The sequence below is a fragment of the Anopheles nili genome, chromosome 3, assembly GCF_943737925.1.
Source record: "Anopheles nili chromosome 3, idAnoNiliSN_F5_01, whole genome shotgun sequence".
Classification (NCBI taxonomy): Eukaryota; Metazoa; Arthropoda; class Insecta; order Diptera; family Culicidae; genus Anopheles; species Anopheles nili.
In genome coordinates this window covers 28,843,576-28,869,458 of record NC_071292.1, presented here as the reverse complement: position 1 = coordinate 28,869,458, position 25,883 = coordinate 28,843,576, and the positions used below count along the sequence as shown (strand labels likewise).

At 48.3% G+C, this 25,883-nt stretch overlaps 1 protein-coding gene across 1 annotated transcript in view; it reads right to left on the bottom strand.

The window, feature by feature from the left end:
- Positions 1-4,600: 4,600 nt before the first annotated feature.
- The window catches only part of LOC128725986 (potassium voltage-gated channel protein Shaw-like), a 36,324-nt gene continuing 15,041 nt past the window's right edge, over positions 4,601-25,883 (bottom strand). The window contains exon 7 of the mRNA XM_053819761.1: positions 4,601-5,022. Coding sequence (XP_053675736.1) covers positions 4,601-5,022 — 422 coding nt within the window. The remainder of the gene's footprint in view (positions 5,023-25,883) is intronic.

Here is a 25,883-nt window from a genome sequence, read left to right as displayed (position 1 = left end):
CGATGTGTTCGTCCATCGCGCAGAATGTACAGGGAGCAAGGACTGCTGATACCGAAATGTGTATAAATTAGCCAGTAGCTGTGTATGCGTGTGTGTAATTACATTAAGTGTGCGTATGTGAGACAGAGAAAGAGGAAGAAAAGTATTTAATTCATGGAGTATTTAATAGTATTAAGGAGTATTTAATTGCCATGTAAGGAAGAGTGTACCGAAAAAAGACTAACCGGCGATTGAGGCACGTTGTAGTAGGCTCTGACGAAATGAGGCGTCCTGAATGGTGCATGGTGGATCCAACAAACCAAATCATAGACAAATCGCAGTAGGCCATGGAATGCTTAAGCCTTCCTTCGAGAGTTCGATTGAACCGTTCTACCGATGCCCCTGAAGATCGTCTTCCGCCGTGAGATTTAATGTGAAATGTCGTGAAATCATGATTCGGTGTATGAAAATAAAAAACCTTCAAACCCCGCAGGCGTGCTTCTCTTCATCCGGGTGTCATTTTACGATCGCTTGCGGGTTACATGGCGTGGGTGAGTGTAAATATGACAGTGGCGAAAGAATCCCCTTTTTTTGGGCTTTATGGCGTGGAGGGCAGTAAAACATAATTTCTATCACACCAGAGTGCGCTCGAGAGACAAGCACGCCATAGGTCGAGCATTCGGCAGAAACACCTTTCGTGCAGGCTCGGAAAACTGTCGGAAAAATCGTTAAACAATCGATCGCACCACCGCCAGGGTGGGTTAAACGTTGCCTCCTGTTCCTGTTACTCGTAAGGAGCACGTGGTTCGTATGCGACCTTTCGACGGCTCGGTCTGGAAGCAGTAATGGTCGACTTAAAACGGTACGGTTTATGATTATGTCTGCTGCATTACTCGCTACCGAATGGAGCGAAAAGGCGGGAGCATTGTGGGGAACTTTTTTTATTGGACTTTATTGCACCAGACCTGGGACGCCACAGGACGTGAGCCGACCGTTTGGAGAAGACGTTTGGTGCATTACTGCGCTCGGTTGTAGCGGTCGATTGAATTCAACCGAAAACGGGTTATGATTATTCGTTGAAACTGACCAGACCTGAGCTGAAGCTGTGCGCACGATAAGGTGCTTCGATCAATTGGAACGCCATGTTCGCAGGACATCGCTTTGAGTGGTTCATACGTTACACGTTATAGTGAAAACCTTTCTATCGACCCGAGCGGCCAAAAAAGCAAGCAACGAAATCAATTAAAACGAGCAGCCGGTTTTGGTGCGCTGGAGGCAACATCGATGAGAAGGTGGAGAAAAAAAAACCAGCACACCACTACGCACATTGTATCGCCGCCTTTATCCTTTTATTAGCGTTGAAATGTTTTAATTAACTCCGGCTTGCGGCGGCCCTGTGAAGCAAAAAAGCTGCCAAATTGAGCCGGGCCCTGTTGACGTTAGGCCACTGCCAGCATCGCTCTCGGTGGGCCGCTTCTGTTTCGATTCATTATTCATCATACGCCAAACGAGCAATACACCAAGAGGGAGAGAGAGAGAAAAAAAAAACACAACACATAATCACAGTGCGACGAAATTGAACGAAACTCCCGATGCGAACGGAACCGGACCCGGCCCGTACCGTGTAAGCCCGGTGCTCAGGCCGGGCTGGGCCATTCGTTCTTTCTGATTTAATTCCACCGAGGGTCCCTCTGCAACGTCCAGCCTGGTTGGTCGGGGGATTTTTTTTACGGTGCGTCCATTGCCGGCCCGTGGTAGAATAACTTTCTCCAATTGACTTGAGTTAAATGCTTTCTTTATGAACTTTGTTCAACCGGGCGGTGGAAGTTCGAAATAATACCAAAAAAAGAAAAAAAGAAACACAACACCACCCAGCAGCGAATGGGCTCCCGGTGCAATTTGTGCCGTTGTAGTTTTGCGCCCTACCTTCTCGAGGGTGCTTCACGGGCTTCCGCTTTTCCGTACGCGGATCCCGAGCAATGTCCATTTCCCGAAACAACGGCAGCGGACACTTGGCGAGTGACGGAGCGCGGCGGCTTGTTCTTTTGTGGAATGAAATTTTAATCCCATACTTTATTACCTTCAGCGTGATGTTGGGTGGGGCATGAAAAGGCATGTAGAACGCTTCTATCGCTTCGTTCCGGTTCCGGTAGCGTGCGACCTCGACCGTGAAAAGCGTGCGAGATGGTGCCTGGGAAAAGCGAACAACGGAGGGTTTTCAATTCCGTACCGACCGGGAATGATTGCGCCCGAGCGAGCGGCGAGAAAGCACATCTCATTGCGTCCGATTTCCACGATGCTTCTCTCACGACGATTGCACAGATTGCAGTCCACGGGATGACGATCGTTCGTGCGGGAGTGCAGCTGACCGGTGGTGGTGCATTCCGAACGAGGAAACCCGGCATAAATCTCTGGCACAACAAGCCGAACGGGGAATGGAACGCAACAATGGCTGATTGGAAGCGTGAACAGCAGCAGCACGGTTGAAGATCCTTTTGGGGTGGAAATTCGAACGAAAACGAGCGAAACGAGGCGGCACAAAGGCGCGTGGGGCGCTCACTTCCGGGGGTGACAATTGCGAGTCCTTCGGGAGATGAAGAAGTGAAACAGTTTCGAAGAAGTTTCGCTACAAATGCTGGGCATGATTTCATCATCGGAAAAGGCACGAAAAATATTCGACACAATGCGTTCCGTCACATTGCATTCATGGTAATTATATTTATTTCATTCCCAGTGTAATTTTCAATCGTTTTCATATTAATGCTAGCGGCATGCTCGATCGTTTTCTTGTCGTGAAATTGAACTAAAGAAAAAAATCACCCGATTCATTTGCATTCGCGGCACCACTCCTAGACGCCTCAAGGACGAAGCCACTTGCCGTAAGCTGAATTGCATTTTTTACTCCTCCAGAAGTTTAATCCGTTTTATTCGTGTGCCGCGGTGGCTAAGCCGTGAAACGGACGAAACCACCCGGCGCAAAATGGATGGAGGTAAATAAATTAATGCAACAACAAACCGTGTCTCTTTTGTCGCGCTGTATTGGAATAAGATTTTTCATTCGCTTCCATTTGTTTGCGCTGCCAGCACCAGGGGTGGCGAGAAACAATAAATGACAATGATTTCTGATTATTTTCCCGCTGTCTCTGCATTTCGGTTTGCTTCGGGCCGCTTCGTAATCTTTTGTTTGGTTCATTTTCAATATATTTATATATGTGTGTATGTTTGCTTTCCTATCGCTTCTCGAGCATTCTGCAGCTGCGAGGCGCCTGTTTTGGATCGCATTAATGCTCGTTTCAGTTTGACTAAGCTTAAAGAGTTCAGTTGTTGTGTGTTTTTTTTTACCACTATGCTTGCGCAATATATTTCAAGAGCGAGTTCAGTTTGTAAGGGATAGTTTTTGCTTATCAGTGAATCTTGTTTTGATTTATCTTAATTGAATGCGGTTCGCTTCGAAGAGCACACAACTTGTGCCGGACGAGCTCGAACGAGCAAGTGCAAAGATATTTCATGCCTATCTCAGTTTAACTAAATTACATTGGTTGCATCGGTTTTGCCTTCTGTTTGCGTTATATCTACTTGTATCACATTCAATGCTTATGATTCTGTATTTTTAATATCTCATTGTTTTGATTTATAGTTTACACACACATAAGAGAAGAATGTAACGTTTACTGACAAGAAACAAGGATGAATGAGTAAAATAAGGATATTGTTTCATTTTTATTGAAATAATTTGTTTCATTTGTTTTTTGAATGAAAATCTAATAAAAAAAACATTGTAAATAGTGTGTCTGTTTTAATATACAAACAAAAAGACTTGATAACGGTACAACATTAAGAAAACCGAAACAGTCTTGTAAATAGTGACTTAAGTTTTGTTTCATTCCAAACATTATCAATTTTTTAATATCATATATTTTTATCATTAGCTACGAGGAGCAGAATACTTTAAGATTGAGTTCACGTATGCAGAAAGTATAATTCGCTAGCACAATGCAGCATGAATGAAGGAGGTCCTCGAATTGAAACGCATCTGAACTGAAGGCATTCAGATCGACATATACATATGCGTGTATATATAAATATAACTACCATTACCTAGCGCTTAGAAACAGGTTTTCTTACATTAATGTATGGGATTAAAAATATACGTCTCATTGCTGTGAGTTGCGTTTGAAGCGTGAAGGCATAATTGAAAATTGAACCACCTTCGCGATCACCTCGGCCAATAAGGCGTATCGAGGGTTCGACCTTGCACTAGCGAAAAGTGAAACACTATGAGACCTAGCGTCAGGATGAAAAGTTTTGTTCAGTGATTTTCTTACAAATATTACACGGAAACACTCACACTGTGCAGCTTGGCTAGCTTTCGGTCGCTTAATATGCCGTTTGGTGTGGTTTCGTTCCTCTAAAGGAAACCGAAACGATCTGCATGCTGCTGCAGGACCACCTGCTGGCAAATATCTCGTGACCGTTATCGTGCGACGGGTGTATTTACAGGGCTTTTCTGTGCCAAAAGTGCGACGGGTGTTTTCACTTTATAATTTGGCATTGAAATTTGTCACGCACTTGCATACCTTCAGGCGCATAGGACAACGGTGCCCGCGCGCCAAAAAATACCTCAAAGGAATCGTTTCTCTTCCGGTGCCTCCTTAGCGGTGGTTCCGTTGCTTTTGACCACAGCGATCGCGTTCGTCAGCTGCCCGCTCGTACTCTTAACGATGTTGCCCTGACTGTTGCTGTTGGCGATGATCTTAACACTACTGGTGTTGTTGGTGTTGCTGCCCGGCGGTTTGTTGTTGTTCGTCGCCGTAACACTGTTGTTATTGTTGTTGAGGTTGGCCGAGCTGGAACCATTGTTTGCTGCTGCTCCCGTGGAAATCGTTGGCTTAAAGCTGGAGTCACGCGGAACTAGCAGCATCGGAGTTGGAGCAACCGTTGGCGGGCGAACTTCGAATGTTGGCTTGCACATGGCCAGAGCTGGATTGGTGTGAAGGCCAACGTTTTTCGGACACATCGCGACGATGCTCGCACCGATCGGACCTGTTTGGGTTGGGTTGATGGAGAAGATGAAAATGAGAACATGCAAAATTACACCGCTAGCGCTGGAACGTTTTGGGAAGAAAGGACACGTTCCGGTCAACACAGGTACGCATGCCTATATAGGTTTGGCTACACACAATCATGAACCATCGAAACATACCATAGGGAGCACACATTGAAAGAGTAGTGACAAAGAGAAAGACAGAGAGAGAAAGAGAGAGAAAGTCGTGGAGGAGGACACAATAATTCAATAGTAGGAACACCAAACGAGCGGCTCTAAAAGGAAGTGAAAGTGAAACGAATGTGGGAGTTGCTTTCGCATTCGTACTCGAATGGTTCAAATATCAAACGGCCTACATTGAAGGGTGAAAACAACGTACAACAAAACAACGCCTTTCGCATACGCAACAAAACAAACTGCAGAAATGGGACATTTTTTTTTCTATGCTAACAACAACCATCCAACAGGCGACGAATACGTCGTTACCAAATCAAACGATAGAACACTTGAACATTGACGACCTCTTAACACGGATGAACCTGGATGGGGAGTGTGCGGATCAAATCAAATCCTCGAAAGTGATAGAGGAGCAGTGGTCTCGGAACGGATAACTTCTAGAGGACACTACACACGCACACACACACACACACGCGCGCGTGCACATACACAGAGAGATACGCGGCAACAAATGATATGCTGTTCGGTGCAGGCAGCTATCCTGCGGCACGGAGCCTTAAGGAACACATGATTAGGTGAAGAATTGGGTTTGTGTGGTGAAGATGGCGTGCTAATGTGTGGTTGGTCTTTGCCCTTTCCCAAGAGTTATCGAAGGAGCGAACCATCCCCGAAGCTCAAGTGCTCTTATGGTGCGCCATCCAAGATCCAGGTTCACCCGGCTCCGGTTCAAACGGATCTTGGAACGAACTTGTCGCTGGTGACGCCAAGTAGGGGGGCCGGGGGGGTGCGTCTGTTAATTTATGATGAACCGCGGACCAGGGGTGGAGATTTGAGATAATTTGTTTTAATCTTTAAGCAGGCCAGCAGAAGCGACAAGCGATGAACGGGTTGCTCGCGTGTTGACAGGAGATGAAGAGATTCAAGATGGCGCTGGTGGGATGGATGCTACTGTGACGGATGCAGGGTGGCACTGGTGTGCGTGCATGGTGGAAGGAAAAAGGATGCTAAACGCTACCACAACTATATGTATCTAACACGATGTCTAGCTAGCTAATGGGGTGATTCACAACCGGAGACTATTTGGCCATTAAACACACAGGAATGATCCAATTACACACGGCTACACAGCTCTACACACACACGCGTACACACAAACAATCCTTCTAACGGATGAACACACAGAGCGAAAGAGGTGACAGGACAATAGAGCGATTCAAGCAGGCCATGGTGATTGCTTTAGCAACGTGATTAAAAATTGACGTCCCATCGTAGCAGCCATGGGAAAACGTTGGTCGCACGTTTTTGGCGGCTAATCGAGCGCTCGTAAATCAGGTGTATGATTTGATTATCACGTTCAGGTGGAGCAAATAATTCATCCCGGTTGCGGAGGATGCCGCATTCCCGCAACCGCTCCGGGGGTCGAAATGCTAACGGTACGGTTTGAATATGCGCGCTAGCTTCCACCGTGGCAGTTTCCAATCATGAGCCATCAACCCTGCGACAATCTTATAATTCCGATCGTCCTTGAAATGCAAATTGGATCCCGCTTCTCGGGTGAGGGAATCCGGATGCCGTGGCGAACGAATTTAATTACGCCGAACCGTCGGAGCCTTTCGGTGCGTGAGGCTTTAAGGAATGTTATCCCTTTCGGACCCGGGTGGCCTTTGTGACCCAACATTTGCCACCCCATGCCCCACGGGTGGCTAGTGCGTTCTTTTTTGCTTACGTTCCAGAAGAGAGAGAAAATAAAGGAGCATCCACAAAAACCACACGCAGCTGCGGGCGACCCTTCCACGCCCGGTGGCGCTTTTCATGCCAACGATTCGGGGAGCGGCCCCAGGCCAGGCTTTTTGCTGAAGTGAGCCGTCGATCAACGAAACGCGCCTGATTCGTGTTGGCAATTTGCTCGATTTCGCTTCATCCAATATTGACAGTGGCGCTGGTGAAGGGCGTCGATACACCGAGCAGCAAACCGAGACCGAAAGCGAAACATATCAGCACAATCAATATTTGCTTTAATGGATGTTGCCCACCGTTTTCCTGTTGTGCGCCACACCGTTCGAGTTCCCGCGCATTGTGATCGTTGTGGAATGGAAAACAGAGGCCCACCGGTTTGTTGCCCGGCGGGAATTTGACCCACCCGTGTGAGGAACGTAGGGCCTCCCATTCGTACCGGTTCAGGTTGGGGTGTTATTATTTTTGTTTTAGCTTCCAGGTCTCTTCATCATCCGACGAGGTCAGAGCGTTGTAACTCGCGCAAGGTCAGTTGGAAATGGTGGAGGTCGCAAAAAAAAGGACCAATGTAAGGGAGAACCCTGTGGTCCCTCGGGTTGTGTGGGAAAATTCCGTTCGCAGCGTTATCAACAGGGCTTACGTTTGAGGCGAAAAATAGCAGTGGCCCCGGTATTTGCCGGTTCTCCCCCCGGGGGGGTAAATTCTATGATGAATGGAGCTAAGGGATCGGTCGGAAAAAAAGGGGTAGTGTAGTTTTCCAACATCGCATCGAGCAGGTAGAACCTCTAGCTCTGGGTGGAACGTGGTTCTGCTCGAAAAATGATGCAACAAGATCCGGCTCATCCGGTGGAGCGATGCACCGGAGCTGATCGGCCGACAAGAAAAAAACCGGGGGAAAAAAGAAGAAGAAAAAACACCCACACGGATGCAAGTGCGGAAAAGTTGGAAGCCGTACGCGCTAATACAACGCCAGCGAGATAATGGGCGGAGAATTAGTTCAGAATGGGTTCGCCTTTCACCATGGCCCGGGCACCGGTGTGATAAACGATGCCAAAAAGTCGAGCCAAGCCAAGTTGGGTGATAAAGGATGACCACCTCCTCAAAGGGGGTGGCTTAGAGGGAGTAAAAGTGCAGCGAAAAAGCTGGTTATTCCTGGAAAATTTTCCACAACCCGTGGAACATCCGTAGACTAAAAGAAGAGGGTAGAAAATTGCATCACACCTGCAGTTCGCATGCACGATGCGCGATGGAAGGGAAAAAATAACAGTGGATAAAATGGAACTACACCGAGGTCCTGCATGGTCCTTTTCGTGGCGTACCGTACTGCGCTGACACAAAAAGCTAACAAACGCGCTCGGAAACCCTCCGGGTGACCGCCTGCTGGGTCACAAAGGTGGTCACTTAGAGGTGGTTGTGTCGAGTCTTTTTATATTGCAGCAAAAGATTGAGCTTATTTTAGCGCAGCACCGCAGGTTGGGTTTTTGGTCACGAGCTTTCGTGGTGTCTCTTTGTCGTGCGACGATACGATCGTTACACGGGATGCAGGACAACCGGCGGGTTTCGTTGACCGATTGTCTCCCGAGGTCCTGCGTGTGCTACGGAGTCAACGATGATGATGATGATAGTTGGCCGAATGTTCGCCAAAAGCCAGTAAATCACTTTACATAGGTACTGGCATGCTTTACGGTGTGTGCCCTTTTTGCTCGGTGTTTGGTTGGTGCTTCGTGCTGCAATTTTTGCGCCTTGCTGTTTTCGTGCATTGTGTTCAAAGGGTTTGTTGCGTTAATAAATCAAGGATAATCAGCGTGTTTTCGGGGGTTCGGCCTTTCTTTATGCGAGTGTGTAAAGTTTAATCATGATGCTGTTTTATGCGTCATAAATTAGATTTAGCTTAAGATTGCTTGGGAAGGCACGATCGCTTGAGCTTTGTTGCATGTCGTGTACACGATGGTGGGTCAGTATTTTGTTTGCGTAGTGCGAAGGACAGAATTATTATCGTCATTTTGTTTCGCTTTTTGTTTTGCTTCTGTGTGGACATTTCTTGGTGATTTTATTTACTACATGGCATGGTACAAGTAAAAATTAATCGAATTAGATACTGTACGCTATTCTAACCAAACTGAAAATTTTCTGGGTGTTTCAAGGAATGGCAATAAAATGAACAAAATTGTATAAAATGATACTGAAAGTGTATCTTTCTAATCTAAAATTTGTTCTAGTAACGAAAGAAAGAACAATTTGTGACTAGAAAGTGTGGCTAGACTTTTCTAAAACGATTGAACGGAATCATACTAATGTTCGTGATTGTTTTAACATGTACATTAATGCAGTTTTTTATATAAAAAAATCGAACAAGGAAATCCAGGATATATTTTCATTTACGCTAGTGAAATGCATTCTACTATCATTCTTTTGATCCATCTTTTATAACGCAATACATGTTCATTTGAAAAAAGCGGTTTTGGATTCAAGACGATTAATTTACGATCTGGAATCGAAGTGAACTAATGGTTCGTAGTAACACCTATTTATGAACTGTACATGAAACGCGTGCATGGTGATTGATATTTTTTACGGTCCGTTCAAATGACCACCGGTAAACGGTAACATTCCGGGAAACGTATCCTTGCAGGGCCGGAAAACAGGTGGAACAAATGATAACAGGAAGCAACAAGTAACGTGGGCTAACAAATACCAACCGGCAGTTGGTCCGGCGGCCGGAGATGGCAAAGAAAATCGCTCCTTCCCGGAACGTGTGCGTCCGAAGCGTAGAATTCACGCGTGGATCAACAACGGATGAGCAAGACGTTTGAATATCCATCATCGTTTGGTGCATATGAAGGTGTGTCAGTGTGTATGTGTGCTGCTTTTCCAATCTGTGCGCGCTTCCTGATTGGAAAGAGGAGCGCATTTAACCGCAATGGCAGGGAAGATCCAAAAACCGAGGCACGACAGGAGACAAGATTGAAGATTACATCCATTTTGACTGATTCGTTCAGTATCCGATAAGCTTTACCCCGCCGGAGACCGATGCCAGGGCAGTGGAGTTTCATTTTTAACATGCTGGACTCTGGCAACGCCATTTGCTTAGATGGACAAATTTTTAGCACCGCCCAACACGCTAGTCCCGCGAGAGCTTTGTGTTGACTTTGACCAGATTCATGGCGTTCGAAATGCGGCGCTTCGTTTGCTCTGTGGAAAGAGAAAGACGTGAAGGTAGAGACATCGGGCATCGGGTGAAAATGACGATCAGATGGCTGCATCCGTACGCAGTGCTGTCGCATGAACGGAGGCTGACCTGCGTGCTGGACACGCGTCGGAAAACTTTCCACCGCGTCGAGAAGGAGTTGAAGTTGTGGCAATGCGAGTGGAAAACGCGAAAGAAAGAAACAAGGGAGGAAAAAAAACCCAGCCAACGAAACATGGGCAGGATATGAACCATTTTTATGAGATCGTCCCCAGGGGGGGTGAGTTTGCTCCTTAGATTGAGGTTTTTAGTGCTGGGTTTATGTTTGCGAGTTCACAGCTCGGGGTGGAAGCATCGTGACATTAAAAACGACTCGGCCCAAGGACAAACTACTGGTGGCGCGATGATCCGTGTGGGAGAGCTTTCCACACCCACGGTGGGTGGTCTCGGGCAGCAGGTGGTCGACTGCAATAACAGCAGAACATCGTTTGGAACACACCATCGTGGGGGGGGATGAAATCGTAACGAAAACGACGGCAAAACGGCGTGATTTTTTGGTGGTACGTTGTGCGAAAGGAAGACGGATCCGTCTGGAGGAGCCTTTTTTTTGTTCTGTACCGTTCGATTCGAGCAAGGAAAGAAAAAAAATGCAAGGCAGAAACTTCAACTTATTGCAGCAAGAAAAACGTGTCGGCGTGAAGTGGAACAAGAGCTGTGTGTGACAGAGAAAGAGAGAGAGACCGAGTGAAACAGAGTAAAGCACTCACACACACACACAGGCACACAAACACCCACTCGTGTCCTGGTGATTACGTACACTCGTAGAACGACACGAACGTCCTGCCGGTGATGGCTGATCGATGATGGTAACGATGAAAATGGGACGAAATATCGGGTCAGATAAAACCCGCCCGTTAGTGGGTGAAAAGAGAAAGAGAGAGAAAGAGAGAGAGAGAGAGAGAGCACAGCAGGATCGAAACACATCAGGCTCGGTCGGTTTTAATACGCGCAGGAGCTTAATATCGTTATAGAAACCATTTGTGTAAGCGCCACGGTAGATATGAGTTCTCACTCCACGCCGTTCTAAAACGGAACGAGGATTTCGGATTACCTTCAGGAAAGGAGGTGAGTGAGAAAAGGACTTCTTTAGTTCGAGCGTTCATTTTCTTTTTGGTATTCGCTTCATCTCCACCGAACTGTTCCACCCTTTCGCGCCGTAGTTTGTGTGGTGGGAGAGGATTCGATCCGCACGAGGTGGACGAGGCCAAAGGAACTGATTTGATATGAATTTATTCTCCAGCTCGTGGCCTAACTGGCACTGGGGGTTGAAGCGAGGAGCCCGAAATTCGGCCAAAAGCAAGCAGGACAGGCAGGACGACGACGAACGGCCACGAGGCGAACCAAAAGATCAACGAACGTACCGGTGAGAGCCGGTCCGTCTTGTGCCAATTCCCACCGGGGGTTTGGAAGCAGTAAAGATGCTCGTTTTCGATTCCGACCCGCACCGAGGGATTGGAAACTTTATTGGCACAACGCCGGGGCGCGGCGGTTGCAAAAACCGGGGACACTCACAACTTTTGCCCCCGTCGGCTCGAGCAGGATGGGTTGTTTTCCGACCCCGGGGGAAATAAGGCGAAACTAGGACAACGGTTCGCTTTGGCTGGACAGGACGCTCCCGTGTGCCAATAAAAGGGGATGTATTTCAAAGATAATAAATAATCTCATTCTTCGCGCTTCCTTTTGCAGCCACAGTGAGTAGGTTCCGGTGGGAAGTGCATCGCTTGTGGTGGAGAATGGGGAGCTGACACTTGATCAAATTGTGCTGTTCACTTATTGCAATAAAACGTCACTTATCAAGGTGTGTGGGTCACGCACTAAGTGATAAGGAATATGAAAGGGTTACAACTGAGTAGGAGATTGATTTGGGCTTTATTTTAAAGCTGACGTCAGAAACTACCAATAGAAGGAAATAAGAAAATCCACTTATGAGATTAAGACACATAATTCATACAGCCTTTACAGTTCAGAAAGGAAAGGATTTCGATTGCAGTTCCGAACAAATTGCGACTAGATTTATCACGTCTCGTCAATTCATTTAATTCGGTTTCGGAACATGTGTCTCTATGGCCATAAATCGGCTTAAACGAATAGCTCAATGCTTTTACGAGCGATGAGTTCATCAGAAACCATCCACCGAACATTGCTGACTCGTCAGAACGTGCCCGAAAGAACCCCGCTCAAATGAATTACAACATAACGAAACCGTGGAAAAATGATAGCCGATCCTTGTGATACGGACAGCATCAAACGAGAACATTCTTTCCCCATCCCAAGGATCGACGGTCAGCTAACCCTTTTTCGCCAGAGGAGCCAAATTTATGGCCCTCGAGCCTCAAACGGCAAATAAGCAGCCATCATCCCGAACGGCGGATAAATCGCCCCATCACCCGGAACGGCGATATGTTGCGACATTGTTTTCGGTCCTGTTTGATTAGGACACATCGAACGCTTCCGTGGTGCGAGGATGGCGTTGGAGCCTGGGAATATCCAAACTTTTCCCGACCGTCGGGATCGGGAGCGGGCCGGGCGACAAACGGGTTCTCGAAATGATTTGAATATTTATGGCCACCACTCGCAATCACGCCTCGACGGGTGGGTTTTAATTTGAATTTAGAATGAATCGAAAGATAATTTATTTGAAGCCCGCGTGTGCCAGCCCTCCCACGAGCCGGGATTGGCCGACATTAAGGGGTTTGGCGAGGTTGACAAATAGCTAATGATTTATAGCAACGCGTGCTGGCCGGCTGCTGCCGTTAGCAAAACTACGCAAACATCATAAATAATGACCATAAATTGTGCGCCCGACGAGGACCCGTCCAGTGCGGAAGTTTTAAAGAGCGAACCCGCGGGTGTCCTGAAGAATGGTGGGTGGTCCCGTTTCCGTGTTGCTGCTGGTGGCGGTGGGATTAGGAAAAGTCGTCAAATTTTCACGCAACAAATCACCAATGGCCAGTCAGCTGGCTAAGCTGCCGGCTCAAAGCCTCGGACGCAAGGATTATAACCAATGGCAGTAGGTTGATCGTGGTTTATTTGAAGCGTTTCGTTGAAGAGAGAGAGAGAAAAAGACCCTCTGTTTCACTGTTTCCGGCCACACTAACGAGCAGCACCTCGATTGGACCACGGTGGAAGAAAATTAGACTTAACTTTTCAATTTTTCAGTTCGAAAATTTTACGACCCATTACGTGGGGCTAGCCCGAGTCTCGAAACCGATGCCAGATGGAGCCAATGGGCTAGCAGTCGGTAGGAGTTTTTGGGACTCAATTTTACGATCGGCTTCTCGCGTCACAAATAACTTCGCGTACTTCGGGTACTTGGGTGTTCAATTAGGCGCGCTCTAAAGTTTTCCACCGAGCGGGTTTTCCGAGCGGGACGCAAACAAGACGCCGAGAGCTTTCCGCGTTGTGCAAGGGAAGGGTTCGGATGGCGCGTGACGAAATGCCACAAGATAAGGCCGGTTGAGAGGAGGATGGAAAAATACCGTTGAAGAAGGTAGCAAAATCGCACTCCCAAACGGGTGGAAATGAGCAAAAGGCATACACCGAACGGTGGAATGTTTTCTCACCTGGAACGAGAGGACGAAATAAAACGAGTATTTCCACGGTGCAAACAGAGCGCCGGTGACGTCGTCCGTTGTTTGCAGACTACTTTTAGATTGACAAAGTTGGACCATTTAACATCGCGCAAATGGTGATGGCTGTGAATCGGGCGCATCCGAAAATAGCGCCAGATACGTGGAATACATTATCGGGGTTTTTGATTCGCGAATGCCATAATCATTTAATGGAGTCACAAAAGTCAGCGCTATCAATTTGGCGAAATTTATTAAGATTGATTGACATTCAAGGAGCTCGATAGCCGAAGCGTTTGTGTGCGACACAAACACACGATAGTGTCGGGATCGAATCTCGTCTGAACATCCCGCGCTCTGTGTGTAGGACTAACTATTCAGCTACGAGTAATTAAAAAAGTCATAAAAGCCTTGGCTCTAAACATAGCAAGGTAGGCCATGTCAAGTACGACGTGCTCAATTTGTGAGATGTGACCAGTAAAGAAGAAGAAGAAAGCATTCAAGGAGGCATTGAAATGATATCGTAAGCTGCATTTTTCATAAGAACACATTATCATTCCGGTTACTCATATGGTTGTTTGTTTGAAATCACACATAATCATCGCATGGTGTTGATATTCATCTCACGATACTTCAAAAACACTCACCGAGATGGATGTTGAAATTGAAATGAAAACAAAAACCCCCTTTCCCCGGCAAGTTGGTATAGATATTAGAGGTTTTTTTTTTGCACTTCTCTCCCACGTTCCACCGAGCTAGAAACATTTGAAATTTATTCGCTCCACGTGATCATCGGAAACGGACACTCGCGCTGGCGGGAACAATAAATCGCCCGACCGTACGAAACACTGCACTTGTTGGCACCGCTCGTGTTCATAATGCGGAAGCTACGCCAGCAGCCTCGAATCGATATAAATTACTCGCCGAAGCACGTGAAACCCCCTGGGACATGGTGCTGTCGTGCAGCATCGAGAGTGCTTAAATCCTGCCGCTCGCGAGCCAGCCCACTCGTGCCGGCTTCCGGCTCACTTGGCCAATAGGTCGCTTTAAAAGATTTCCGGAACGCGCCGGGCAGAAACACATCCGTCGAAATAAGCTTTCGCTACGTGACATGATTTACAAGCGGCCGGTATTGCGTCACCGATCCGATGCTCGAGGTTCCTCGGTTTCTCGGTCACACGTTTGCGAATTATTTTCCACATTTTTTCGCACAGTTTTTAGTGAAAAATTCATACCACACACACCCGCAACGGGAGTGGGCGCTCGTTCGTGCGTTCACCGCGATGATATACTGACCGGGGGTTTGAGTTTGGTGAAAATAATTGCCGATCGATGGTAAACACTAGCTCCACGGGAAAAAAAACCCGCAAGCGAGCAAGGATAATGACCTTTCCTTTTTGCCTTCCCGGCCCGGGTCTCTGGGTCGGAAGGTCGATCCCCATTTGCGGTGTATTTATGATATGGCAAGCCGAAGCCCGATTAGTGAGCTTGCTTTGTGGCACCACATCAGGACCACTGACTTTCTGTTCCCGGGTTTTTCGCGGATGGCGCGAATCCTTTTGCGAAGGAACCGCAGGAAGGGCCGGTCGACGGTTCAATCGGGACCATCAAAGTGAATAATTGCATCCGCCGGTTGGGAAAGCTAACGGCACAAAATGCGCCCCACGGGAGGCTGGAACGCGAAAAGCACCGAAAGAAGTCTGAGTCTGATGATCCCCGAGGGCGTGTTGTTTGGATTTATAGTGGTAGATTTTGCGATTAAATTTAATCATCGGCGGGTTGCGAAATAAATGTTTTCCCGGATCTCGGTTGGTGGGGTGGAATGGAAAGGCGCAAAAAAAAAGGAAAACATGCCAACATGCAAACTCATACATGGAAGAATTATACGCGCCGGTTGCGCGGTGTCGCGCACGATTTATGCCTCGGCGTGTTGGGAGGGATAAAAATCGATCGAAATAAATATATTTCGAAGCAAGCAATCGAACGCCTGATTGCATAAACACGGGTTCGTGTCGAAAGCCGATAATCGCACGAGTACAACCATCAATTAACGATAATTGGTGAGCCTTTGCCGGGGAAGCACCGGGAATCCGGGAGGCTTCCGGGTTCTTTGTTCGATTGCAAAACCCCCCCACTGCAATGGCGACGGGAAGCAATTGTTCCAAGAAGCTCGAGGTGCGGAAAATGGGAACGATTTAAATTTTCATTCCACCGGAGCACAAGGCTCTTGGGACCTGAAAGTGCGCCATCGTGACCCGGTCGGCCGCGTGTTTGCAGATGTCCTCGGTGTTCTAATTTACATAGCAATCAAAGCACCTGTTCGGTATTCCACACCAGCTGGAAGTTAAAGTAGAGCTGAGCGGCTGTGCGATGGATGAAGAGATAGAGAGTGCGAGAGAGAGAGAGAGAGAGAGAGAGAGAGAGAGAGAGAGAAATGAAGCACGCAAACCCAAAAGGACCTGCCCTTCGACCATGAAAACTCTTATTTTCGTCGGCATAAGTAAGACCCTTTTTCCAGTGGATTGAGTGAGTGACAGTGTCCTGTGTCTCGAGGAAAAGAGGCTGTGGTCAGTCAAGCTGCCTGATTTTCACCCGAAGAAGAAGCGATTAAACAGTTATCCTTCGCTTGGTGGCACCGGTTTGAGCCGCCTTCGAACAAGCGATGGGAACCGGACGCAGATGCCACTTTGCACGATTTCAAATGCCAAGCACGAGCTGTAAATATAATTTCAACTCCCACGGGGTGACCGAGTAAGCTGTTATTGCCTTTCTCCACCGGCTTTCCCGGTGGGGACCGACCGGAGTGCCGTACCTTGGTCCTTCGACCTCAGAGAACGCGATCGACTGTATCACGTGTTTGTCACGTGCAGTTTGTTTTAGCAGCGATTCCGTGATTGTTGACAAAGAGCTTTCTCAAATCAGAACACGGATGGGGCACTCCGGCGGCCTAAGTCTGTGAGCGGAATATCGATCATGGCGCGGAGATATGCTAAGAGCCAGGCCAGGTCGGAGAAGCCGCATCCGCTAAGCTGGTCTTTTGTTTGCGTTTGCTCCTTTCATGCGCAACAGTTGCCGGTGGGATTACGGAGGAATGCGATAAGGATCGGAAGCGGGAGCGGGAGCAATTTATTGATTTCATTTTGATCCGCGAAAAACATTCGACTGAAAATACCGCTGAAACCGGGGCAACGTTTGATGGGCAAATGAACGATTTAACCGTTCTTTTTATCACCTGATCGTTTTGATTGAAAGCAGCATTCGAAATTATGTATTCAAGACGTCGCCAAGGGTTATTTTTATAGATATTTTCATGATTAGAGCATTATGAAATACTCGCATACCAGACGTGATGTTTGATTGATATTTTAATAAGAGTCATTAACGTTTTTTACAGATTAAGAACAAACGAACACGAATGCGTAAAACAAAATAGCTGAAATAAAGAACTGTGAACCATTAACCGTCTTTTTGGCTCGTTTTTCTTCGCATCTTTTCACGCGCATCCTCTGCACGTACGCAAGAAAAAGTTATCCCCGAAAGCATGCAAAAAGAAAAAGTACAAAAACCGCTCCCAGCGATGGCGATGTAAAAGCGCCTTAGCATTATTTCATACCCTCGCATCGAACAAACGAACGAACGCGCCAGTAAAGTTTGGCAAACGTTTTGTTTGATTTTTCCGAATGGCGCATCGGCGCCCTGGGATGCCAGCAAGTAATGTTCCATCTCACTGGGGGACGGACGGACGGATTATCGCACTGGGCTTATGCTTCGCTGCGGCCAACGTTGCCAGCGCGCAATACGCATCTAATGTGGATCTCCCCCCCACCCCAAGGGTGACCTTTGGCTCCACGAACCCACCGGCTGGCCGAAGGCTCATGAATATTCATCCGACCGATCCGGGTGGACGAGAGGCAAATGAATAGAATAAACTATTATCTTTCCCCGGGTCGGTCGGACGCTGCGGCTAAAACGGTGGAAACATCGCCGAGACGCATCGACCGAAAAAACGCAGGAAAACCGCGTCGCGCGGGCAAAGAAAAACTGTCGCACCGCATTCCGCGCACCAGCGGTTCGGGAAAAGTCCCGCATCACGGTTGACGTGCGTGTTGATTGAGTTTCCAGCAGAGCGCATAACTTCGTTAACGCGCTCGTGAGCCTTGCGTGTCCCTTCGGTGCGCTCGCGTCAATGAAGCACATGCCGGGGTCGGCAAAAGGATACTAATTCAATAACGGCCGTTGAGGTGGACGGTGAAAGGCGGTCCACCCGTGGGGAGAATGCGGAACCGAAAGTTGTCCGAAAATAGTTTCCACCCGGCGCTTATCGGCGATTCGTGATATGGCTAAGCGATGTGACACTTGTACGAACATGGTTATTTTTACGAGACGGGTTTATTTGCGCGCCACCCGCTATACGATGGCTCGGACCAGATGGGCAGACATTCGGTATTACCAAACTCAAAGCAAACCACCATGGTTGGGCATGGTTGGGGCGAAATAATGCCGAAGCCGAATTTGTGATAGCGAACGCCGTTCGCATTAAATGGTTGCTAAGCGCGGTAATTGAGCGTATGTGATGGGCCGTGGGGGGAGTGATGGAGCAAAAGGCGACGATCTTGAGCCGGCCAAGAAAGTATGGGGGTGTGTGTGTGTGTGTGGGACGAAGAAACGAAATCCCTTGGCGTGAAAGTTTCGTAAGCATCATTGCCTTATTATACGATAATGTCGTTATTTTATTCAAACTACATCCCAATCATGATAACAGATTTTCTTTTTCAGAACAGAATCATGCGGTGGAAGTGCGATAGTTGTGTACTTTTCAATTGTGCTGGACAGAAGGAGCTATAAAGATAACAAAAATAGCTTTAAGGAGGATTATAAGTGTGCTAAACGAAAGCCAAATGGATGCGTGAGTAAATAAATTATTTATGTGTACTTTTGTTTTATTTTTGTAAAAAGGAATAAATTGATCTTAATAAATTGTATGAAAAATTGTGGACAATATTCCTGAAGCTCTATTTTTCCGGACACGCAGATTGGAAAGTTATCGAAATGAATTATTTCACTTTAAACTGCTGTCATCTATATTACGTAGGTCTGCGTGATGTATTGATTGCCTGATGGTGGCTAATTTCATTCTTGAAGCACGTTTTTCTTGGTAAAATAGAACATTACAGCTACTTCCCTGACGTACAAACCATCGATTCGAGTTTTCCACTGATGGAAATATGAAAACCGACCAAAACATATAAGACCCACACGAGCAAGCAGCATAAGCACCGTCCAATCGTCAGCTGCCGGTTGATGTGTTTTCCACGCACGCGAGTGAAAATTCCCACAAACCCCCATCTGGTACGGGAGAACACGGAACCAACCAACCGGCCACACCTGAAGGACCTGCTAGCGGGAAAAAAGGCCGCCAACTCGTCCGGAACCACGCGCGGGAAGCCCGGGCTTCGCGTGGCATGGTTTCTGATTGTTGGAAATTTGAATTCGATTGTTACGACTGGGCCGAAGTCCGGAGTCCGGAGAGGGATGATGCGAAAAACCCCGACACAAACACCAAAAAGTGCCATTGTGTCCGCAAAATTCGAAACGATCACGGGGCGCGTGTTGTTGGACTGTGGACGAAAGTTGGCCAGAATATTCATGCTATCTAATAAGAAATTTTGAATCTTTCACCCAACGTTTGAGCTAACTCAAAAAAGGGCCTCCGGGCGGGTTTTTTGTGTGGCCGTTGATAAAGGTTAGATAGGCGTGTGGGTGTATGTGCGCTAAGCGTTTTCCCCCGACGCCTGACAAGGACCTCGACGCCAGCCTAATTTTCAGCCATTCATACGACGACCGTGGCGATGAGAAGCGCGCGCAAACTCGCGTATGATCTCGAGGCTACCCGGTCCATGTTTACCATGACGCGTGCTTGGAAAACATGTTGCGGGTGGTGAAGTAAACTCCACCCACAGAAACGCACGTGAGCGCGCACCGTCGCAAGTTGACAAACAAACCCGTGCCGCACAAATTATAGCGACAAAGCATAATCCTTCTCGGATGCGGTGCACAACGACGGTGCAGCAACACGTACGCGGCTCGTAGTGCCGTGTAGGCGAGATCGCTTCCGGTTTGCGGAAACGTACGCCCGCATTGTGCCCGTGACTACAAAGCAATCAACCGACGGACCGACCGTATGCAAAGCATAACGTGAAGACTTTTTGGAGCGTTTCCTTTGCTCTGCCATTTTCCAGCGGGCGGAAATTTCGGAAGCACAGTGACGGCCGGATGCACCACTCACTTCCGGATTTCCTGGTAATAGTGGTGGATTACCGTTGCGCCTCCGGGGCGATGGCACTCGCTTCCAGGTCTGGTGTAAATGCGGGAAAAATCCTCAACCCAAGCACAGGCGAAACACGTGAAATTTTTGGAAGAACGCTTTTCGCACCTTTTTCAGCTTCCGCTTTTCACGTGCACTTTGGGTTGCCGGAATAATGGAGTCGGAAGGAAAAGCCCACGTTGTGTATGTGATTTCTTGCCAGGTTCTTGTGGCCCTCTCGGGCACTCGGAACATGTCGCGGCTCAGCTGAGGAAAGTTGATTTCCCAAAGCCCACTAAGGAAGGAAAACCGACGGAGGGACGGGTCTTATCGCAGGCACAATCTCGCTGGTGTGAGGCTGGGGAACCAAAAAAAATAATCCTTCTAGCCACCAAGCGACAGGCAGGTGCCTTTGTTATGCTTTACGACTGCCGCAGCACGTTGCTGCAACGCCATAAAGGTCTGGTCCTGTGGCCCCGGTGTCCCGTTTACCCCTTTCGTTCGATTCGGGCGCACGTGATGCTGGGTGAGTTTTTCCAACGCGTTTTTTTTCTCTCTCAAAAGGCGCACACAATGGACACGAGAGTTATTACTACAATATGCATTAGTCGCCCTCGGGCAACTCGGGTGGTACCGTGATTCGGTGATGCTCGACGATCGACCAGGATGCAGGAGCAAGGATGCTCGCGAAAAATCTCCCAAAAACCAAACACGTTCAGACGTGGCCAGCGAACGGCGAACGGAAAGTTCGGTTCGTTTGGGAAGGCATTAAAGTGAAGTGTGCTTCGAAACGGTCATTGCCGCGAGGCAGTTTAGTGAAACTTTTCAACCGGGCGAGATTTTATCGCGCGGAATCGTCAACGGCAAAGCGACTTTCCGTACCTTGCAAGTGTCGCGTGGATAAATGTTCATCAATTTCTACGCCGTTTCGTCGCCGTCGTGAAGCTGAAGGTGCTACCGAGCTACGAGTGAATGTGTGACGTGTCGAAACGAATGGCGATTGGCAGCGGGACACGGGCTCGTTAGTGGTTCCGGAGGTTTGATCTTTCCGCGCGAAGCATGCGCGGACGGATAGTTTGGGGGCACATTTTTAGATTGGCTTCGATGACATCGCTCGCAGCAATCAGTGGGTGGCTTTGGGCGAATGACGCAAACGATCGGGGGCTCTGCTATTGGCGGTGCGAGGAAAAATTGGTGCAGAACGTGTAGAATTGGTAAATAAATGTGAAGCGTTACTTGAAGCAGCGTTAGATGCGGATATGAAATACGAAACAGACACACGTACACTAGACGGGAAAAGTGAATCCAAACGTACGTCGAAAGAAACAAAAATTCAAAAAATACACATCAATATCACACCGAGAGGGAGGTTAAAGCGCTTTTGTCTAAAAATCCAATGTCTACTGTTCGACAAAAACAAAAAACTCTCACACACATAGATCAGTTTGAGTATGAAGCAAATGAGACATAGTAGGCGGGATGCGGAGTACAAAATACAAAAACGAAAAAAAAAAAAACAGGACTCATCGCAGACGAAAACCTAACAAAAATACGCACAAACACACGCGCACACACCGAACAACGACGCGGGTTGCAGCAAGGGTCATCCGATCGGACCGCCAACGGAAACGGGCTGGTGTGGGCTAGTTTTTGTTTCTTCCTTTTTGTGCCCACAAACCGGCTACTGATTAAATACTTTTCCACGAACCGCGCGTGGACACACACACACGTGCACTCTGTCGCCGTCAGGACACGTGCGGATACAACCGGAAGAAATGCAGCATCCGGGGACATCTGGTGATATTGCTGCTGCTGCTGCTGCTGTTGCTGTGCTTGTTGAAAGCCCGCGGGCTGTTGCAAAGGACCTTCGCTAGGATACGGGAAAAGGTTGCGTGCACAACCAACGTGGTGGGCAGCCATTTTGGTGGAGTAATGTTGTCTCAATCGGAGCGCGTCCGCAGCGTCGCGGTGGTTTCATTAGAACACATGTGCGAGTTTTATTTTGCCCCTTGTTTTTTTTTTTCACCACCGCACACGGCTGTTATTTTTCGTTGATTGAAACGCGAAGAGCGACCGAAACGCGAAGTAGGACGGAAAATGTGCGCGCCCCGTCGAGGCGGGTGAGTTTTCCACCAGCCGAGTTGCTTTTTCCACCGCAGTTCCAGGAGCCCAAAGCCCAACGCCACCCCCAAGGGGACCGTGTGACAAATTGTGTGTGTGTGTTTGTGGTCCGGTTGTGCTCAGTGTGTCGCGGATCGGGGACACGGTGCAGGCTGGTGATCGGCGCATCGTAATTGGCGTGCGAGTGGGAGGCTGCCAGGACCGACAGGACGATGGCGTGCTGCGAGCAGCCGTGCGGGGATTAGCGCAAAAGCTGTTCGTTATAAAAGCTGTGCCATTTTGCCGCCAGCTTTGCCTATGTAGGCCGAGGCGGCATCTACAGCGATTGTCGAGGACGCAGGTGAACAGGGTGAGAGAGAGAGAGAGAGAGAAAGAAAAAGAGAAAAAGGACGAACACGGACACGGAAGAGCGATTCATTAGCGAAGGTGAGCGGGTCTCGGTGCTTGGTGTGGTGTGTGTGTGTGTGTGTGTGTGTGTATGTGTGTGTGTGATCATTTCTTGAATTATGAAGCCAAGCCTTCAGGGGAAGCACCGTTGAACGCTATGGGGGTTGATGGTGACCGCATAGGGGTTGAAGCTGACCGCAAAGGGCAATTAAGCGAATGCTCCCGAAAAGCCCCACAAACTACTACGAAATGATAATTAAGTTTACCCGCTCGCTGCACGTTCGATAAACCGCGGGTGTAAAATGAATTGCACAAACCACGTGCTACAATTAAAACAATTTCCCACACTCACTCTCTCACGTTGGGAGAAATGCAAAAAAACACCTAAAAAAGGACACGACGACCTCAAAAGTTAATCCGCTTTGTGGGATAGCTACTGATGGGGCGATGGGGAAAAGTTTTCGGATTCGATTGGTTAGCTCCGAGGCGCCTGGTTTGACGAGGGATCGAACCCGATGGTCCCCCCTTTTTCCTAACCAGCTGACGAACGGGCCAGCCGACGCTGAGGATGATGGTTGATTGGACATTGATTGGATAGTTAAACAGGCGAACAGGACCTGCCCACCTCCTCCTAATAAGGCGTTAGTGTTGGCGCATCATGTGTGAATTAATATTTGAAAGGGGATTCCACGGGCGTCTTCTTTCGCCTGTTTTCATGTGCCACTAATTAAATGGCTTGTTTGTGGGCGAGTATTAGCTCTAGCTTTAAGGATGAATGGTTATCCTTTGAGCTTTTGAAACATGTAAAGCGGCATAACCAGTTGGGACAAACTAGCAGCAAAAACCACAATGCAAATGCGTTGAATATACACACTATTTGATGTTATATCTCGACCAGTCGTCGTAGCACTTTAAAATTATATCAAACCCATTTTCGTAGATCGTTAGCTTTGAAGGGGACTCATTTTCTGCTTGAAAATGATGCGTTCAGTCACCAAACCCCATTCCAGAGAGTCGTGTCGGATCGTAAAAGTTCGTCCAAACCAATTTTCCCCTTTTTCCATTTGCTGATGAAGCGGCAGTTTAGGCTAATTAGCTAAATGAGCTACCCCAAAATGGAGCGTCGGAAACACACGGTGGCGCGCGCGCGCGTGTAGAAACGAAACGGAACGTCGTGCCCCGTGCGGTCGTTTCCGGAGAGCTTTTCCGGCGGGTGGGTCGGTAGGACGTCGGAAAAAAAATGGTTGCAAATATTTTTCGCGAACCTCAACGCATCCGTTGCGTTCGTCCTTGCCCCATGCGAGGGGAAACCTAAACCCAAGCACGGGCACCGGTGATACTCCGCTTTTCCCGGGAGTTTCCCGGCTGAGCTCCGAACGCGGAAAAACAAATCCACTGACACACAGCTCACGCGCGCTCGACGCTGTGTCGTTTTACGTTTGGCCGAAAAATTCCACCTTGGCCAGTGATAAATGAAATAATCACTGCCATTTATCTTCGTTCCGTGTGGCCACCGGATACCGGTACCGGATGGGAAAGAATTTTCACTCCACCTCCGTCTGTGGGCTGAAGTGGAGAAATTGTTGCGGGACAACTTATCTTGTGCACACGCACATGCGACCATCACACTGGCACTGGTCAAGGGCAAGGACAGTCCGAATTCGCTCCAATCACTGCCCGCCGAGACCTTCGAAGGTGGGAGTTTTTTCTCTGCAAATCGCCCACGAAGAGCTAGACGGCAGTGGGTGGTCTCGGGCGCGTTGTTGGAGGGGTGAATTAATCATGTTAATGACACCAAACCCACAGGTTCCGTTCTCTGCACCTGCCGGCACCGGTTAGACTAATTACCGATGCGCATAATGTGAGGGTGAGTCCGTTGTGCCAGCAGTTCGCAGTAATTGCTGCACCATTCCGAGTGCTTCTACCATCACTAAAAGAATCAGGATGTCGAGCAAAAAGCGAGGATCGCTTTCTTTATGCTCTTGTATGTAAATCGGACAAAGGTAGCTTCAATTGTTCTGCCGTGTGGCTAATGAGATTTTGATCGCAAACTATTGCCGAGCACTAGCAGCGAATGTGGAATGCAGAAAAATTCGATCCCATCTCGAAACCCGTTACAAACCTTCATGTCTGTGTGGTCTGTGATGGTTTAAGGATACAGTCTTCAGGCAACGAAGAAAGCTTCATTTTTTCTTTTCCATGCCGGTTGAAGTCAACTGCCTGCATTGCAGCGCCGATGGCCATGACTTTGGTTCGGCTGAATCCTTTGAGAGTTGATTCAGGGCCATACGTGCCTGCGGGCTGTGTCCTTACGTCGAGGGAGCCTTGTGGTAGTCGGAAACGGCTGCCACCAGGCAGATGACAAATGGCCCCAACGGGCAACTCGAAAAACCGCGTGACAGAGCCTGCAGAATAACGCGATGGTTCGCAAGAAGTGCCCTTTAAGTAGTGTCCTTTTCGAGTGTGGAAGTAACGATCGCCCCAGCAGGAATAGTCTGTGCCCGCGTGTGTGATCACCAGAAGTTTGAAAGAAAAAAGTAAAGTTTCCCGTTTACTTAATGTCCCCTGTAACGAGCTCTAGCTCTTCTGCCAACAGCACACGGGTTATCCTTTGATAATCGGTTGCTTTCGTTCGATGTTTACTCGACTAGACAGACCCTGACGGTCGTCAATATGAGCAAGTCGACGTCCTTCCTTGCGTCGGTGGGGATGGAAAACAAGGCTCCCCGTGGGTGGGTTGAAAGGCGCGTAAAATAAACCATGCCACACCGTTAAAGCCACACCGCACACCGTAAACGACGCGACTGCGTGTGTCAGCTTCAATCAAAGCGAACGGTATGGCGAATGGATTGAAGATTGGCTACCCAATAAGCAAACAATGCGCGTTGCTGCGTGGTGTGTGCGGTGTGGTTTTTGGGGGAAAATTGTATTTACCCAAGGCCTTTACGAGCCCGCGATGGAAGGGGTTTTCCGGAAGTCGCGCCAGTCGCGAAGTGAGGGAGGAAAACTCCATCGTAGCGTGGAGAAAACTTGTGACGAGGAAGCCTTCACTATGGAGCCGAGTTTTGTTTGTGGCTCGCTACGAATGGGCTCAAAGTGGTCGATTCTTTGCATCCACCAAGCGAAACAAAAGGACGAAGGACAAAAGTGCACCCGAGAAGCGTACGAGAAGTGATCGCGATGTGCAGCAGCGGGACAACAAAAAAAAAGCGACGATTCCCATTGTGTGGGGCGATAGTATTTATCACTTCCTGCGAACGGGTACAACTAGCACGAGCAATGGTGGGACATTTTCTTCGCGCCATTCGCTTGCCCAGGGGG